This window comes from Colobus angolensis, unplaced genomic scaffold (assembly GCF_000951035.1).
Source record: "Colobus angolensis palliatus isolate OR3802 unplaced genomic scaffold, Cang.pa_1.0 Scaffold306, whole genome shotgun sequence".
Classification (NCBI taxonomy): Eukaryota; Metazoa; Chordata; class Mammalia; order Primates; family Cercopithecidae; genus Colobus; species Colobus angolensis.
Genome location: NW_012116333.1, coordinates 2188444 through 2208398, shown reverse-complemented (window position 1 = coordinate 2208398; position 19955 = coordinate 2188444). Strand labels below are relative to the sequence as shown.

Here is a 19955-nt window from a genome sequence, read left to right as displayed (position 1 = left end):
TGGCTTTTACCCACTGCCTTGGCCCCTTTCTTACCATCTGTTACGCCTCTGGCCTTCTCCCTGCCCGAGAGCTCTCTGCACAGGCTTTGACCCTGCTGCTCCTCCCAGACTCAGGTCTAGGCGTCACCTCCTCCATGGCCCCTTCCTAACCAGCTTCCAGCCCCCTGACTCCTGTGCATATTTTCTGATTACTAATGCTTTTATATAAACAGATGATGACACACATTGTATTTTGGGATATTTTCAATTTTCATAAAAGTGACAAAGATAGTAGAGAGTTTTCATCTACCTTTCAGCTGTTTTCCCATAAAGTTATTAACATCCCACATTGCCATGGTGTACCTGTCAAAACTGAGAAACCAACATTGGTTGTTGATGTCTTTTCAGCTTGTTTTTAAACAAGGAAGTCTGGAATTGAATAGGTAATCAAAGCTGAGTCCACAGCTGTGAAGAGGGGAGCTGGCCAGCCTGTGCAGTCTGGATTCTCCAGGCAGACGGTGGACATGAGACAGTGGCCTGAGTTGCCCTTTGGTGGCCTCAAGGGAGTCCAAGTTCCCAACCTCTGTCCAACAAGCTGACACCCGCAGCCTTCTAGAGATGGTGGGTGATGTCACAATTTGCTCCCACAAGGGACTGTGATGGGGTCAGGGGGAGAAGAAGAAGAAATAACATCTATCAAATCAACCCTGCCTCAAAGTTCAGCTCACCCACCAGGAATAAAACATTTTCTACTAAAAATGAAGATAGGTAAGAGGAATTAAGAATTCTGTATCATATGTCTCACTCCAAGGAACAATTTATCAGTGCTATAGGGTTGTCAGCTGCTGACATGATAAGGAATAACACCAAATGAATAATGTTTCCTCCAATACCAACTCCTTTAATTACAAGCCTCTTCTTTCCAGAAGAGAGACAGAAGATGCAGAAACCCCAATTTCATGCATTTGTGCCTGAATAATGTCTCCGTGCTGCTTTTTCCAGATGGCGACCTTCTCACTGGAGGGACTAATGATGTGGGTATATTTAGGGAAAAACCAATAACGGAGTCTTTAACCTTCAACAACAAAAAGCATGTTGTACAAAATGTTCCTTGGGATACATTAGAAAATATCAATTACATTGCTCACTGAGGTGTAATCAGCTGTAATAATCAAAATTAATTTTTAAAAATAATTAAACAGACCCCAGGGCAAATAGTTGATGCTCTTATCCTATGACATCACAATGTACATATGTACCTGAGAAGTTGTGCCTTCTGTTAGCGACAAAGACATCTCACGGAGTTGAGTGATGGATGCAGTGTCTGAAAGCTGGTGAGTTTCATCTCAGCAAAAGGAGGGGGAGCGTCTACTCCCTTGCTCTAAGCACTTCCATCTGCATTCTTTAAGGGCCTACCGTGTAGCAGGCACTGTGCCCATCCAAGGCTGAGTTACCAGTACAAGATGTTGCTAAGCAAAGATGCGGTTAATTTTAAAGATTAAAACACAGTTCTTTTTGTTTCAAAAATAATTTGTCTTTTAATATTTACAAGATAATTTAAAGTGTAGAAAGAATAAATCAAACTGAAGGGAAAGTGGGGGTCAATGGAGAACGAAGCCAGGGAGAAGGTATGTATGTACACATTTACATGCGTAGGTGGCTCAAAAATTTATCCCACTAGTTGTGTGCAATTACAAAAGCTGAACCATGCTTATCTCTCTGAATTTCTGAGTGTCCAGATCAAAGACAGAAACATAATCTGTTGCAAAATTTCTGCTCTTCTTGAGTTGCTGAAAGTAGTTCTTCCTGGTGCTAAATGGTGAGGCAGACATTCTCCATGGCTGCCTGGAAGCTGGGGTGGCTCCGGGTGAATCCCTCTACTTCAATCCAGTCACACTGGCCTTTGCTGCCCAGCACACCCATACCTCAGTGCCATTGCCCAACTGTCCTCTCTGCCTGACCCTCTTTCCCAGAGCATCTCAAAGCTCATGTTATTCATAAATTCTCTCCTCTGCTCCAATGCATCCTTGCCAAAGATGGCTTTGCTGACCTTCTCCATCTAAACAGCCCAGCCCATCTCTTGCCACCCTCCCTGCCTTACCCTGCATGGTTTTTCCTCATTGCCATTAGTTCTCCCAATATTTACAAATGTATTTGCTTATTGTCTATCTTTACTCCTTAGACTGCAGCTTCTTGAGAGAAGAGAATATGTCAGTTTTGTTCTCTGCTGTAACCTCAATGTTGAGAGCAGGGTGCAGAGTAAGTGCTCAATAAATATTTGTTGAATGAACAAGTGAACAAGACCTCAATGGATGTAGAAGACAAAATCTTCAACAGCCTGCTCTCACCCAAGACAGAGCTGGCTTTGGATATTCTTTCACCCAGATCTCTCAATGTGAGCCAAGAGCAAACTGTTAAAAGCCACTTGGGACACCTATGTGGCCCCAAACGTGGCGGTCTACTCAGGCTTCTTTCATATGAGCTGTTGCTCAATGCATGTCCCCAGGACTTGGAGGCAGCTGACCTGTGTCAATGACAGTGACTAGAGGGGAAGGGAGAGGGGCACTGGCAAGAGGCAGCATCAATAGGTGTGAGGTGATGAGATGAATACCCATGCCCAGCACCCTAACATCTCTTCCCTAGCTCCCAGCCAGGCTGCCCTGACCTCCTGGGGACACTGGTCAAGGAAGAGAAGCTCCAGGATGAAGCCAAGGAAAGAGGGGCTGAGCCCCTTCTGTCTCAAGTGACACTGGGCAGGAGCAGGTACCTGGGCACAAGTGGGAGTGCTCCAAATTTTAGGGCTTGGTACACATATCGCCTATAAGATGATCTTGACCTTGGCAGAGAGAGCTAGAAGGCCAAATGGAATTTGTAAACAGTCTCCTATTTCTAAAGCATTTACAACTTCCCAGGCCTCCACATGCTCTACTATAAACAGAGCATATTCCCAGTTGTAAGTTCAGGAATGAAAGCTCTGAGAGGTTCCATAAATTCCCTAAGGTCCTCCTCAGCAGCACAAAGATGGGATCCCATCTTCTCTGGCATTTAATGGCTGAAAAGTCCTTAACTTTCTTTTTTTTTTTTCAGGTTCAGCTTCCACATCTTTATCAACAAGTCTATAATACCTATCTGATGCAGCTATTATAAAATCTGAGTGAGTTACTCACACATTAATGTATTCAATCAGTGAGTCTATCAATGAACTTACCAAACAGTGCCTTTAACAAGTCAATTTCCTGAGAATACAGCCTGAATAAGACATGTGCTTTGCCCTTAGTTCTTAGCATCAGGTAGCTGGTCAGCCAGCCATTCATTTCTGGACTTCCCTTCTATGTCTGGACTCTTTCCAGGCCCTGAAGCCTATGATTTCCAAAGGCTGGAAAAAGAAAGCCCTTTTCCTCATCTGTCTGGGCACTTATAGGCAGTTACAGATTATGAGCTGGTAGGATTTGGGCTCCACCTCATTTCCCAAAGTTCATGGGCCAAGAGCTGGGATTATGTTAATGTCTCTGTCAGCTGTCTACTTTAACTCCCCGGGGAACTTTCCTGGGTTCCCACAGTTATTTATCCCACTGGAGAGTTCAATAAACTGCTCAAAGTCTCCTGACCCTACAGCCATGTTTAGCAACAACCACAGTCCACCTCTGAAGAAGTCAGTGCCCCTGGCATTATAATATATCACTGCTATTAGAATATATCACAGATCATGCATTTCTAAAAGAGCCTCAGCCACATTTCGAGTCCCACATGTTCCTGCGGAACCTCGTCACTCCCCCATGAGAAGGTGGAGTCTATTTCCCTTCCCTTGTACTTGGGCAGAATTTTTTGCCCATCTCGTTGGAGGTGACACTGCATAGCTCCTGAAGCTAGGTCATAAAAGGTAATGCAGTTTCTGCCTGGTGAGCTCTCTCTCTCCATTATCCTTTGAAACCCTGCTACCATGCTGTAAGGAAGCCCACTTCACATGAGGAGGCTATGTGTAGGTGTTCCAGCCAATAGCCCCTGTTAAGATCTCAGACTAGGCCGGGCGCGGTGGCTCAAGCCTGTAATCCCAGCATTTTGGGAGGCCGAGACCGGCGGATCACGAGGTCAGGAGATCGAGACCATCCTGGCTAACACAGTGAAACCCCGTCTCTACTAAAAAAATACAAAAAACTAGCCGGGCGATGTGGCGGGCGCCTGTAGTCCCAGCTACTCGGGAGGCTGAGGCAGGAGAATGGCGTGAACCCGGGAGGCGGAGCTTGCAGTGAGCTGAGATCCGGCCACTGCACTCCAGCCCGGACGACAGAGTGAGACTCCGTCTCAAAAAAAAAAAAAAAAAAAAGATCTCAGACTAAAGCCAGCAGCAACCACAAGATATATGAATAACTCAGCCTTCCAATGATCCCAGCTGAGGCCCCAGACACTGTGGGGCAGAGATAACCTGTTTCCCTACCCACTGTCCTCCAAATACCTTACAACAATATTCCTGATCTCTCTCACACACACACACACACACACACACACACACACAAACCTTGTTGGAGCCAATGAGTTTTAGGAAGACTTGTTTTGCAGTTTTGAGAAATTGATCAGAAAACCCCAACAGGTCTGCCCCACACAGTAAAGAGGGCCCACCCAACACAGTCAAAGTCGCCCATCCCTGTGTCTCCTGGCAATGAAGTGAATGTTTCTGTCCACCTCTGCTGGGCTCACACTCCTAGCTGCTGCTGAGTGGTGGGCTAGTGCCCTCTGAATATGTCTGACTCCAGTTGAGAATGGGAACAAGGAGCCAGCCTAATACAGCCTAAACCTAGCCTCAACTGGGGAGCTACATGAATACCCTCAAATGCTCACAAGGACGTGGAGTTAGATCATGTCTAGTAACAGGCAGCAGAGAGGAGATACGACTCATGGGGTTTGAAGCAAATGCCTGATACTTTTCTAAGGAAAAGGGGTCTGGGCTCACCTCTGTCTTGCACTCAGGGTCCTTGGCCTGCCGCCCGGGCATCAGTTTCATGGCTGAGGACAGGCTTCCGCTCCACAGAGTGACTTTGCTGTGGTGTGCAACATTTGAACGACTTGCCAGTGACTTCTTCTCAGATGCTGAGGGCAGGGAAGCAAAGAATGTCAGAGGTGAAGTGAGAGCACACACTATTTTTCATAGCTAGCTTGGCTTTCAAAGGGCCAACCAGGGGCATGAGCCCCCTGTGGTTGCCTCCAAAAACAGAAACAACCCAGGCTACAAGCTCACACTGCTGTCTTCTGACCTTCCTTTGGCTAAGAAACACTGTGGGCTTTGAGGTCACCAGACTTAGCCTAAACTCCTAGCTCCATGGCTTGTTGACCCACAGTTAGATGTTGAGCAGGTTAACTAAAGTTGCTGAGCCTCAGTTTTCTCATCCTGTGAAACAGAGATAACAATATCTAAACTAGTTGAGGCATCATGAAGATTATGTAAGATATGTGTTTAAAGACCCTGGAACATGGAAAGTGTTCAATATAGGATTGTTGGCAAAAAGAGAGTCATTTGTAAGCTTTACAGTTTTACTACTTTATTCCACTGTATGTGCATGGATATATATATCCTATTTTATTTTACTCTTCTCTGAAATAGAATCTGACCATTTTGACTTTAAAAGTACATGAAAGTAGATAGGTATTGCTATTGTTTGAATGTGTGTTCCCTCCATAATTTACGTTGAAATGTAATCCCAATTGTGGTGGTACAAAGAAGTGGGACCCTTTGGGAGGTGATGAAAATATGAGGGTTCTACCCTCATGAATGAATTAGTGTCTTATAAAACGGCTGAAGGGGACCATCCCGGGCCATTTTTGCCCTTCTGTCTGTTCTGACATGGGAGGACACAGCATTTCTCCCTTCCAGAGGATACAGCAACAAGGTACCATCTTAGAAGCAGATGCCAGACACAGCCCTCTGCAGACACCAGATCTACTGGCACCTTGATCTTGAACTTCCCAGCCTCCAGAACTGAGCAAATAATTTTCTATTATTTGTAAATCACTCAGTCTGTGGTATTTTGTTATGGCAGCATAAATGGACAAAACCAAGCATGTATATACACATCTGCCAGGACTAATTTAGAAAGCCAATTAGAAGGAGATTCTGGACCACTGGACAGTCTGGGACAATACACATGAAAATAACTAACTCCTGAATCACTGCAAATTTTGTGATTCTGGAAGATGTACAAGTATAGGAGGTGTAAGTTGAAAACAGTGATCATCTTGAAAACAAAATTAAAACTTCATTCTTGCAGCTGCATTGACTAATATGCAAAAATGTTGTTTATTAGTACCAAATATTAATATGGTAAAAATGTTGAGGTCACTAACAGCATGCAAGAGACATTAATATTTTGGGGATGAAAATTTTCACTTCATGAAGTGACAGGACATGAGGAACCTAAGCTCAAGGTAATTGCGTGACACAGTGAAAGATTTCAAAGCTGGTAGATGGATATCAGGGTAGGACATAGAACCTCAAGTTCCTGAGCCCAGGCCACAGCCTCCACATGGACCTCTTCCTCTAAGAAATTACTGGAATCTTCTTGCTTGGTTGGCCCCTCTGGCCTTGCTTTCACCTAAGGTGCCATGTGATATTCATTCTTTGTAAGGAAAGATACATAAGATTTCAGTGATAGAAATCCCATCCACTTAAGGTATGAGACAGAGGGTCCAGGTGGAAAAGGCTCTGGGCCCTGAGTAGAACCTTGGGGGAGTTTGGCTCTATGAGACCCAGGAGTTCCCATTCCCTTGGGCCGAGTGGATAGAGACCTAAGTAATGCTGCCAGGCCTTGAGCATCGTCTCCTCCCAGAGCGGTGTGACCTCTTCAATCTTCACTTCCCTCTCTCCAGATTTCACAGAGAGATCGATCTTGAAGGCATCCTCCAGTGTCTGCTGCCTCTGTGCCACCAGCTGCTGCCAGAGAGTCTGCACTGTCTTCTGGATGTTGTGTTGGACTAGCAGAGAGAGCACATGGCACACTCAGGATGGCCTCAGTGACCCTCCCAGAGAGGGCTGGGAGATAGTGTGTCATGAGTGGTTTTACCCACACCCTTCTCTCTTAAGGTCTTGAACATCACCCCAGCTTTGCAAGCTTCAGCCAGAAGCAATCAGTATGGAGAGCCACAGGCCTGACAACAATGCTACCAACACCCATGCAAGCTGGCCTTCCTCCACCTCTACCTGCCTGTCACCAATTCCTGCCTGCCTCACATGTCCAGGACTGGGAAATATCATTTATGAGTTCAGAGACCCTCACTCCCCACCCTGTAATTCTGTTGGATACCAGAGGAACACCTTGTGTGAACTCTAGGTAGTCAAATAGCTCCACTCAAACAGCTCCTTCCAACCTTCCCTTACATGTTGACCACTCAGGGGAATGGACACCAAGCTCAAGGCTATCCTGTGGCTCAGAGCTCAGGAAACAGCCAGTCCTCTTTCCTGGACCTTGCTTCTCACTACCCACCCATTTCAGTCCCCTGAAATTCTTCAGATATAAGCAGATCTAACAAGCCAACTGTGTCTGCTGTGCCCCACATCTGTAATACCCTGAACCATGCCTAAATTTCTTCTGATCTTGGACCAATGAGTCCCGTCTCTGGACCAATGAGCCCCTGGAGACTCTTTCTCTCACCCTAAGGGAATGGACAGTGCCCAGCTCAGCTCTACCAGCCAAGTCCCAAAGTGTGTACATCCATGTTGTAATCAACACCATGTCCAACAAACTTTAAAGTCACAAGATTTTTGAGCTTGACAGCTACCTGACAGAACACAGAGGCCCTGTGTGTACAATCTTTTATTTTTGAGATGAAGTTTCACTCTTGTTGCCTAGGCTGGAGTGCAGTGGTGTGATCTTGGCTCACTGCAACCTCCGCCTCCCAGATTCAAGTGATTCTTCTGCCTCAGCCTCCCGCGTAGTTGGGATTACAGGTGCCAACCACTATGCCCAGCTAATATTTTTGTATTTTTAGTAGTGACAAGGTTTCAGCATGTTGGCCAGGCTGGCTTGAACTCCTGACCTTAGGTAATCCACCTGCCTTGGCTTCCCAAAGTGCTGGGGTACATAAGCCACTGCACCTGGTTGTGTGTACAATCTTGTATCACAACATATCACCAGGTAAGTGGAACAGTCTGCAAACCAGACTGGCAGACGGAGTGGCAGAGCTTCTGCTTCCTGGACCAAGGGAGAGCATAATCTCTCAAACACATAGAACAGGCTGCTAGAAAAATAACTGCTAATCCCTTTAACTTGATTTGAGATTAGTAAATTCAAGAATAAACTCCATTAAGCGAAAAGTCTTATAGATAGTAATGGGTTTATTTAATCCCTTCTCATTTACTAGGGAATGAAGCTGAGCAGCAACTAGGTAATGACTTGAACTAAATTAGGTGAGATGGGGCATGACAGTTTTAATTTACAGTAGAGTATCCTGGGATTAAGCTTCTAGTCAAACCAAGTCCCACAGAGCTTTCTCTTCACTTATCCATCCATTCATTCCTTTCCATTTCATTTCTAATATACAAAGACCAATCCAGTGTTACTTTCTACCAGCTTGCCTTGCTATATACTAATACATGATTACTCTGAGAATTCGTAAGTCTTTTGGCTTTTTGAAAATGTCCTTAATAGTATCTGCTTTCTTATTTTGGGAAGGACAAGCTGAAGAATGCAACCCTGGCAGGTACCACTATCTAGTCACCACCCCTCTCCCACACACACACACATACACACATACACACACAAAATGACAAATAAAATGTACCATCACTCAAACTTGGCAAGTCTTCTTTTTTTTCTTTCATGTCTTCATTTGGGGAAAGGAAGACTTGATGATAAGTAGACATTCTAGGCTTGGGCTCCAATCCAAATCCTTCTGGGTAACTAGTGGATAAGAGATTTTTCACTAAATTCCCATAAACTCCAGTTTCCTTGAGACCATTCCATTGCTCTTTATTACAAATAATCATCCTCCAATAATTATCTATATCAATATGGAAAAAAACTTGCCTAATCAAATTAAATCAAACACTTTATAAGAAATTTCACAGCAGATATTTTAGAGTGGCATTCTGAATAGTAGGAGAAACACCTTCTCCTTATGAGAAGTCTTGTGAAATCCCACCTGTGCTGCCAGCAGGCCCCCTCTGCCTGCTCCTGGTTCACCACCATCAGAACTAGTCATTTCTTTCAGTGCATTCCCAAAGCATTAAACCCTGCCTTTGTTTGGCATTGATTTCATCCTGCCTGGAGTGGGACCAGGGTTGGCTTCATGGGCGTGCAACCTGTGCAATCACACAGGGCCCTGCACTAAGACGAACCCTTTTTGGGGCTCTGCTGTCATCATCTTGAAATTTTGGGTATTTTTGGACACAAGCCTCGCATTTTAATTTTGCTGGAGGCCTCACATATGATGTAGCCAGTTCTAAGTGGGGACACAGTGGTTTATACATTAGGTTTCCCATGAACCATGTGCTCTGGGGGTCCCCATTGTGTTAATGTCCACATGGCCATTATGACACAAACCAAATAGACACTCAGTAAATGTTCATGGATTGAACTGAAAATGACAAACATGGAAAGGAAAATAACCTGACATATGAGAATGCCCATTTTTGAAATTTCTAGAATAAAGTCAATCTTGCTAAACAGAGGGAACTGAGGAAGGTATCATCTCAAGCACATAATTCAGTTGTCATTCTGCTCCTCTTTACCTGTGCTTTCAGGATGGATGAGGCCTAACTCCTGAAACAGGAAGAGAAAAAAGAAAAAGAAAAAGAAAGAAAAAGAAAAACCTCCCCAAATTAAACCACATACTGAAAATGGATTCTTTTCTTTCATTCAAACACAAGTGCCTCCTCTGGGCAAGGAGGGTTCCCCAAGGCTTCCCAGAGAGTTTTATGAGAAGTCAGTGCTAGTGTTTTGTACTGTTCAGTGGTCAGCACTACAGGACGTGGGGGACTGTTTTTTTTTTCAAGTGATCAAACATAATTTTTGTTAGGATGACTATAATGAAGGAAAAGGACAAGAGCGAAGTGTGACATCCCATAGTCCTCTCTCCCTCTACACTCTCAAGCTCTAGTCATAAGACATCATATTCACAAGACATCATATTCATAGGCAGCAGGATGCTGAGATGCTGGAGAATGTGGTTCATGCACGCTGACACACAGAGAGAGAGAGATGGGAAGTATGTTCAGTTTCCGTCTCTCTCTCTGTGTCAGTGTGCATGAACTACATTCAGATTTGGAAATCTGATGTATTTCCAAACTTGGGGCTTCAAGAAAAGGACTTAAATAAGTTTAATTTAATAGTTTTTTAACTAGCATTTTTATGGATGCCATTTTATGTCATATATTGCATGCATATGTAATTTTTTTTCCTGAAAGCAAAATTATTCCTGCATTGCACAATACATTATATTTTTGCATTCTAAGATTGTAATTATTAAATGATAATGTTTCTGGAATCTGGCTACATCATAAAATCAATGTGTACATCTAATGTTGACATTTTCTGCCTCAAAAATTAAATCAATAAGGTATCTTACAATCTTAGAATGGTAGAAATAGGGTAAATTATTATTTCATGATGATTCTAGCGGCTGTCACATGGACAAGTTTGGGGATTACTTACCATGTTATCAAACATTTCACAAAATATGGAAGACCAGATAAACAAAAGGATGATATCATTTATACAGACTTCAGTCCTCAATCAAGCTTCCCTCTACATCTCTCCTTTCTGCATGGACCACCAGCAGGCAAGGAAACAAGTGGGCAGCTCTTACCTTCTCTCATTGAGTAGCAAAAGGCAATGCATGAGACACAGGAGGAAGCTGACGTTGGAATTGTAGGTGGCAAACACAACATCCCAGTGCTCCTGCAGAAAGCCCAGGATGCTGAGAAGGCTGAGGCATTCAGAGAGGGACTGCTGGGGCTTGGATAGGCAATAAAGAATGACTTTATTTAAACTGCTGTATAAAGTGCTGAGGACAGTGTCCCTTTGAGAAGAGGCAGTCTCAATGACCTGTGTCATTAAAAAAAACACACACATACACATACTTGTGAGTGCTTTGCAATTTTAGTTACAGATCCAGTTTACTACAAAAATAATATAATCAAAAAGTGACATGGCTTATTGCCCAAAGTAATTTATAGATTCAATGCTATTCCCATTCAGCTACCATTGATATGCTTCACAGAATTAGAAGAAACGATTTTAAAATTCATATGGAGCCAAAAAAGAGCTCATATAGCCAAGACAATCCAAAGCAAAAAGAACAAAGCTGGAGGCATCATGCTACCTGACTTCAAAGTATACTACAAGGCCGCAGTAACCAAACAGCGTACTGTTTTTGTACAGAACTGGTACAAAAACAGATACATAGACCAATAGAACAGAACAGAGAACTCAGAAATAAGACTGCATGTCTACAACCATCTGATATTTGACAAACCTGACAAAAACAAGCAATGGGGAAAGAATTCCCTGTTTAATAAATGGTGCTGGGAGAACTGGCTAGACATATGCAGAAAACTGAAACTGAACCCCTTCCTTATACCTTATATGAAAATTAACTCAAGATGGATTAAAGACTTAAATGTAAAACCCAAAACTATAAAACTTCTAGAAGAAAATCTAGGCAACACCATTCAGGACATAGGCACAGGCAAAGATTTCATGACGAAGAAGTCAAAAGCAGTTGCAACAAAAGCAAAAATTCACAATGAGATCTAGTTAAACTAAAGAGCTTCTGCACAATAAAATAAACTATCATCAGAGCAAACAGGCAACCTATAGAGTGGGAGAAAATTTTTGCAATCTATCCATCTGTCAAAGGTCTAAAATCCAGAATCTATAAGGAACTTAACCATTTTATCAGGCAATAAACAAACAACCCCATTAATAAATGGGCAAAGGACATGAACAGACACTTCTTCAAAGAAGACATTCTTGTGGCCAAAAAATATATGAAAAAAAATGCAACATCACTCATCATTAGAGAAATGCAAATCAAAACCACAATGAGATACTATCTCATGCCAGTCAGAATGGCAATTATTAAAAGTCAAGAAACAACAGATGGGGTGAAGTTGCAGAGCAATAGGAACACTTTTAGGCTGTTGGGAATGTAAATTTGTTCAACCATCATGGAAGGCAGTGTGGTGACTCCTTAAAGATCTAGAACTAGAAACACCATTTGACCCAGCAATCCCATTACTGGGTATATATCCAAGGGAATATAAATTATTATGTTACAAAGATACACGCACACGTATGTTCCTTGCAGCACTATTCACAATAGCAAAGACATGGAATCAACCCAAACGTCCATCAATGATAGACTGGATAAAGAAAATATGGTACATACATACCACGGGATACTATGAGCCATAAAAACAAATGAGCTCATGTCCTTAGAAGGGACATGGATGGAGATGGAAGCTATTATCCTCAGCAAACTAACGCAAGAACAAAAAACTAAATACCACATGTTCTTACTTGCAAGTGTGAGCTGAACAATGAGAAAACATGGACACAGGGAGAGGAACAACACACACTGGGGCCTGTCAGTGGGTGGGGTGGGGAGAGGGAGAGCATTAGGAAAAATAGCTAATTCATGCTGGGCGTAATACCTAGGTGATGGGTTGATAGGTGCAGCAAACCACCATGGCACACATTTACCTATGTAACAAACCTGCACATTCTGCAATGTATCCTGGAACTTGAAATAAAAATAAAAGTGACATGGCTGGGTATGATGGCTCACATCTGTACTGCTAGCACTTTAGGAGGCCAAGATAAGAAAATCTCTTGAGGACAGGTGTTCAAGACCAGCCTGGGCAGCAACATAGTAAGACCCTATCTTTCCAAAAAGTTAAAAAAAAAATTTATCCAGGCAAGGTAGTACATGTCTATAGTCCTAGCTACTCAGGAGGCTGAGATGGGAGGATTGCTTGAGCCCAGGATTTTGAGGCCCAAGATTTCGAGAACTAGGATCATGCCACTGCACTCCAACCTGGATGACAGGGCAGGACCTTGTCTCTTAAAAAAAAATTGACATGACCTGAAATTCAAATAGGACTACTTTCCTCTACTTTCAGGTGTTTATTTAGGGAAATGATCAATCAAGGCTATGCAGAATTTGGGTGAAAAGTTGTGTTAAAAAAGGTTGAAAGTTTGTTGTTGTCATATTACAGAAAATAGATTTGGTAACCCAAGATTTTTGAAACACTAGTAACAAGATTGATATTCAATGTATGAGAACATGCAATTAATACTATCTAATTTAAAAAATAGTCATGTGTCTTTATTAATAGTTATCATAGAATTCTTACAGTATTCCAGGTATTATGCTAAGCATTTTGCATAGATTTGCACATACTGCCTGTTTGTCATAAAAACACCATAGATGCTAAGTTACCCCACTCTAGGGATAAGAGGCTAAGGGTCAGAGAGGCTGGGTGGTTCAGCAAGGATCAAACATACACTGGACACTTAAGCCATGCTCTTAACCACCGTATCATCTACTGGAGATGGAGTCCAGAAGATTTTAGTTCAAAAGAAACTTAGAGGGAGAAGCAGAAGACCCTGATTTGTAGCCTTAGCATGGACTGGTCCATACATCTCCAAACATTTGTTTGGCTTCCATGAAAAGATCCATAATACAAAAAGTATGCACAAAGTTTTTCAATCCGATAGAAAATGAATTTGTTATAGGCTACTCCCTTAGAATTTCACAGGTAACGCAATGTTTCTACTCATGAAATGAAGGTCTGTGTAAACCTGTTGGGGTTTGGGATTCATTTCTTTATCATGGTCCTCTCCTGCTCCTCAGATGGGTCTCGAACTGAGGTTAAGAGGGGCAGACATCACAGACAGCCAGCAGGAGAGGAGGCCGGTGGATATGTGGGGAGCTGAGCCCTCGGGCCCGGTCCCCCTGAAGGCACCATGGCCCCCACTGGCACCTATGTTTGGAATATTAGCTGGGAGTCCATGCTTTAGCCATAGGGAGCTCAGCAACTTCTTTCCATTTATAACACAACTTGCCTGGAATCTGATTTTAACCCTCACAGAGCTGACAAGGGCAGGGCTATTTCTCCTCTCTTGGAGTTGTTCCTTAAGAAACCTTTGAATTCAAGTCTTTCCAGGTTTACCTGGACCTGCTCATCAGACAAGTGAAGATGACTCTAGAAACTGTGCAGAGGCCTAGTCCTGGGGTCTGTGGGTGACTCTGCAGTCAGAAGGGTGCTGGGAGCCAATTTCACTCTCTATGAAACGTGAAGAGGAAGGAGAGTACTCCTCCTAGTTCTGCTGCAGAGAGCGTACCCAGGACTGCTGGCAGGAGCTGCTGGAGGTAGATCCCAGCTTGATAAGAGAAAGTTCTTTCCAAGAATCACAGACATCCCCCTGGGTGGGACAACCTGAACTTTAGTGGGTTCCCCATCACAGGGAGGGTTTGAGCAAAGGTTGTATGGAGGCTTGTCAGGAAGTCTCCAGCTTGTAATGGGGCTGAGATCTAAAAAAAATGGTCTCTTTCGATGCTAGAATTTTGAGATTGTACAATTCTCACAATTTGTGAGGGAAGCAACAGGTTTTAGGAGTTTACAGAGCTCAGGTGCAAGTGCAGGGTGCTGAGGCTTCCAATCCCTGGGACTGGGCTCAGGTGGCCTGAGGTGAGAACTTTGCGGGACTTGCAGTAGTCTCCAGGTATTACCTGGGCCTAAAGGGCCTCCCGCTTCCTCCCACCTGGCTCAGATTCTACTCCAGGGAGGGAGGCCAGATCCAGTGGGACCAACTGGACAACAGCGAGGGGCACATCATTCAGATCCACATGGACACCCGGTCAGTGAACAGCTCTTACCACCATGATGTGCTCCAGGATGAAAAGGAGGATATGCCTGGGGTCTGCTGAGAACATCCCGCTGTACAGCTTCTCCACCAGCTTCTGGGTGAAGCAGGAGATGTTGGCAAGTGAAGGGGCAGCAGCAGTTTCTGCACTTGGCTGAGGCTCTTTGCCGTCTGTGGAGTGAGGGGACAGGTGGAGGTGAGAGTCTAAACGGACTTCTCTCCATGACAGTCTCCAAGCCCCTTGTGGTGACAACTTCATCTTATTCACCTCTGTTTACCCCATGGCTCCAAAGATGGAGTCTTGTACTGAGGAGGTGCCCAACACACACACATTTAATCAAAGTGAACAGATCTTGAGTAATCTGGTCAGTGACATAAACCAAGTGGTGAGAAAGCAAGCAAGGGGAAGCATTTCTTCCTGTGGCTTTTTGGAGGAGGCCGGGGAAGAATGTGCTGCCTGAGACAAATGAGCAGGCATCATGATGACCAGGGGCCCTGCTGCTACACTGGGCAGAGGATAAAGCCATACTGTCAATATCCGTCTATGCTCACCAACACAGCAGGCACTGGGCTCAGCCATGTGTGTGATGATCTTAGCTAACCCCTAGCACAACCCTGTGAGTTCACCAAAACTGTTGTCCTCACTCACAGATCCAGACACCTAACTAGAGTCACATGACTGTCCAGTGGCAGAGCCAAGTCCAGAACTGGGGTTGCCAAAACCACAATTCACCACCCTACTACTCTCCTGCATTCCAGTCTCTCCATGAGAAAGATCATGAAGTCAGGGCTTCTGAGTGGGAGGCAAGGAGAAGTCCAGGGGAGAACTCATGTTCCTAGTGATTCCTGTGGCTTGGGAACCACAGGAAAGGCTTTTGTTTAGGCTTGTCGAAAAGGTACAGCTGTCCTGGAACCAAGTATTTTGAATGAAACTTCAATTTTAAGCTCTGAAGGGGCATGGCAGCGTCTTCATCCAGGTTCATTGTTTAAGAAACATCAACTGTGCTCCTATCCTGTACCCAGGCAGAATGCTGAGCACGGAAGGTTAAATTCTGGTATCTTGGCTTCCATTATGGGAAGAGGCTGCATTTCTACTGAGGGTATAGGAGAGCCAATTTTTGCTCAGAGGACAAGAGGGCTTTCTGTCTGTAAGTGGCACAGCATGACAAGGGTGTCATGGAAAGTAGCAGATGCCCTCCACTGGGCCCCAAGGCAGGAGCCAGGGAGTTATTGTTGACGATGCCTGGAGGGACTGATGCCAGGTGGAGGCAGCATCCCACAGCTAGGGTCAGCTCCCGGCCAGCATGCTGGTTTCCCCTCTGCTGTCAGCAGCCTCATGTCATGAATGGGGAGGACCAGTTGCCCCACTCACCTCTGAGCATCGCTGTGTCACCTCTACTTGTCATGTGGAATGTTTCCATAGCAGAAAGCAGGACCTTGGACTGGAAGTCTCGCTTCTGTTGGCTAGTGGCGTGGTCAGGAGAAGCCTGGAAGCACAGCCCAGGACTGAGACAACCACTACAGGGACATCGTGTCCACCCAGTGCCCACCGCCTCCCTAGCCTGGCTGGGGCATTTAGGCCACATCTGCCACCAGTGTGGGCTGCTTACAATTGCCCCTTCTCTGGGGGACCACCCTCTGTGACCAGGCTGCCTCGTCCAGGAAGCAACGCCCATTTCCGAGGGTAAGGAGGCAAGTCGGGGGAGCCCATAGCCCACGGCCACCTGTCAGGTGCTGCAGGTGGGGCCAGCCCTGGGAGGCAGAGAGCAACCCAGAACCCCCGTTGGGCCAGGCTCCAGCTGGGACCACCTCTGGGCTAGCTTCACCTCCTGCCCCTCTGTCTCTCTCCCTGCTTCTCCTGTGAACACCCCCTCCAACCCACTGGCCAATAACTCACTTACACAAAACTCCCACCTCTGGCTCTGCTTCTAGGGACCCTGCGCTCACTCCTCTATCACCTGTTGCTCTTTTGGGGCCCATGGTTCACAGATTTCCCTTCACTCGCTGTGGCTCCCAGGCCCTCTGTCTCCCTGGGTGCATCCTGCCCTTGCAGTGCCTGTATCCCAGCAGCCTCCACAGCACAGAGCCCAACGTCACCTTTTCCAACCCACCTCCAAGAGCACCTCCAGGGGCAGCCACTGCTTGGGGCTGGAGGCTCCAAGTAGAAGCTCCCTCAAGAGGAGCTGCATGAACTCCCTTAGCTGCCTCCGGGCGGGATGTGTCTCAGTGGGAGCCTGGAAACCTTCCACTGTGCTGTCGCCTTCAGCTGCAGCCTCAGGACTGCTGGTGTTCTGGGTGGACTCAGTCCCAGCCCCCTCAAAGACAAGAGAACCCCAACATGAGTGGCCTGCCCTGCCTCAAGCTCTTTCCCACCAACCTGTGCCATGTGCATGGCAGGATTATTGTCATGCCCAGTGACATGTATGGAAATTGAGGCTCTGCAAAGGAAAGTGATTTGCCCAGGGACCAGCTGCTCATAAGGTGGCCTGCTGTAGTTTGAGAACATGAGATGCCAAGTGTTGTGCAAACAAGCTAAACCATAGAGTCAGAGAGGCCTGCAGAGTTCATGATGAACTCCGGAATGTGCCAGGAGCAAGCTGCTTCACATCTCCAAGCCACAGCTCCCCATCGGTTAAATGACAGTAAAAACCATCTGACACCAGATCTGGGAGAATGGCATGAGAGAACAATGAACGTGGCAAAGCCCAGCCCTTGGTAGACAGAGAGAGTCAGTGCCCATCTTGTGATGGGGAGCTCACCTCTACTTCCTGCCCAGTCTCTGCTGATGCCCACAGACAGGCTCCCCAGGCAAGAACAGTGGAGAAGTGGGACTACAAAGAGTTCTTTCCTCTAATTCCTGAAGTGCTTTGGCATCCACTCTTTTGTTTTATATTTATAAAATGTTGTTGGGAGATCAATGAGACAGGGGTCATTACCCCAGATACGTCCAGGAGGACACAAAGATGCTGGAGGCCGAATGACGCGCCCAAGGACACGCGGCCAGGGACTCCTGACTCCCACCCCGTGAACTTCTCCTCCGCATTCATCTGTTAGCACCTCCCTTTGCTCATTCATAAAATTAATGCGGCCATTCTTAATTAAGCCATAAAATGAATTTAATGGCACCTAGGGAGGTAGTGACTGCATTAATTAGCTCCGTGCGGCCTTGATTGGAAAGATGCCATATAAATTCACAGCAAATCCAAGCCTTTGGCCACCAGCCTTCTGCATGAAGAGGGTCTGGTATGTTTTCTATACAACAAAAGCCTTGGCAGAGCTGACTTGGAGCTGTAAAAGGCAAAGATGGCTGGGAAGTGCACCTTGGAATTAGAGACAGAAGCCCCAAGGCAAAAGCCTGACCTCGCCTGTGGTAAGCTGGGGATGTGACTCTGGGCCAGACCCTCCCCTGGGCAGGAACTGTTGATGATGGGGAGCAGGAGCCCTGGGTCAGAGTGTGCACCTGGGCTGCTGGTGGGGGCACTCGGCTGGAACCCCAACTCAGCAGATGGCGAGCCTGACCCTTGGGCATGGGGGCTAAGCTGGGTATCTGCATAGAGAATGTTAGGCCTCTGGACCCCTGCAGAAAACCCGCCCAGGGAAGTGTCAAGGGGCAGCCTGTAGGCTCACCCTTGCTCCCTCCCTGGCCAAGCTGCCTGCACCTCTGGCTGCGGGTCCTATCCCGCCTCTCTCCTACAACCACCGCTGCATTCCTTCACTACTGTTTGCTTTGTTTTTTATCTTACTTTTTAGCAAGTTACTTGATATGAACTCATAAAACTATTTCAAATTTATGTTATCTTTTTATGAAACTTCTGGTCTTTAGTCTTTTTATTAAAACCAATTACTTTTAAAGTTTATTTGGCCATGTAATTTTATTTTAAACTGACTGTAATGAAAAGGACAAGGCTTTAGGGTAAGAGTGAGATTTAAACCCTGGCTCTGTCACTTGTTAATCGCATGAAGGTCAGTACATTTTACTCTTGCAATCAATCTGGGAGATGGATTTTGTGACCCTCAGTAAGCCTGGAGGAAACTGGTGAGCACCGCTTTGCCTCTCTGAATCTCAGCTTCCCCTCTCAGACACCACCTTCATCAGGTGGCAGTTCAGGTTCTCTAAAGCACTGGTTTTAGGAGATGGAGGCTGTCGCCATGGGTATGCTTTTGGAAAAGGTTAGCTAGGACAGCATGTTGCTCATTCATTTGGGCATTTAGCAAATGTTTATGGAGCAACCAGTCCAGGCCCGGCATTGCACTTGGCATGGATTATAAACCCCCCTGTGTAGCATTGTTCACCTTTCAAATATGCTCCTTTAGCTACAGTTGGCAACTTGCAGGAAGACACAGTTAGCTTGCTTGCCCTCACTGGGTCTCCACTTCCTAATCCACCAGAGTGGAGGTGGTTGTGTAAATTTCCGCCCTTCCTTCTTCCATACCTGACCTTCTTCTTTAGGCTTCACCTGCTTCTCACCTCTCAGCTCCCAGGAGCTCTTAGCTTACCTGAGTCCCACACGGCCCTGACCCAGCCAACCCTTGACCTGCTGGGCCTAGCTGGAGGCCTCAAACTCACATGTCTTCCCATAGCCCCTTCTCTAACCACCAGAGCATAAGACTCAAGACTTCATCCTTAAATCAGGCTCTGCCCTCCCCTTGACTTGCCTGGCTCTAAGTTGGGCCTCTGCAAACCCACTGCCTAGAAGGGCACACAAGTCATGGCCCAGGGGACTGCAAGTGGGACGAGGGTCCCAAGAGCAAAAGTTCTTGCAGGATGCCCTCCCAGGGCTGCCCTCCCCCATATGGTGCACAGTAGCAGGCTTCCTGGAATGGGAGTCACTGTCTCCCCTTGTCAGTGCCTGTGTATGCCACAGAGAATGGACTTTATCTGCCATTAGACTTCTTGTTACTGAGATTCTTAACAGCTCAAAAAAAGTATTGAATCTCAGAGCTGAAAATGACCTTGAGGTGTATCTCACCCAAAAAAGGAAGATTACCCAAGCTGCTTATTCAATGTTCCCCTCAAGTTGCCTTAAAATGTATTTTAATTTTAGGGGGGTAGGGAGGGATTTTGCCCTTTGCCCTTGAAGGATGATGACGCTTACACCTGCCCTCTCTGGGTAGGGC

The 19955-nt window shown here is 45.6% G+C and overlaps 1 protein-coding gene across 1 annotated transcript in view; it reads right to left on the bottom strand.

Moving 5' to 3' along the window:
- Positions 1-19955, bottom strand: part of WDFY4 (WDFY family member 4) — a 312399-nt gene that overhangs the window by 155747 nt on the left and 136697 nt on the right. The window contains exons 33-39 of the mRNA XM_011950358.1: positions 16949-17152; positions 16210-16324; positions 14851-15008; positions 10774-11012; positions 8749-8867; positions 6757-6942; positions 4928-5064 (exon numbers count right to left, since the gene is read on the bottom strand). Coding sequence (XP_011805748.1) covers positions 4928-5064; positions 6757-6942; positions 8749-8867; positions 10774-11012; positions 14851-15008; positions 16210-16324; positions 16949-17152 — 1158 coding nt within the window. The remainder of the gene's footprint in view (positions 1-4927; positions 5065-6756; positions 6943-8748; positions 8868-10773; positions 11013-14850; positions 15009-16209; positions 16325-16948; positions 17153-19955) is intronic.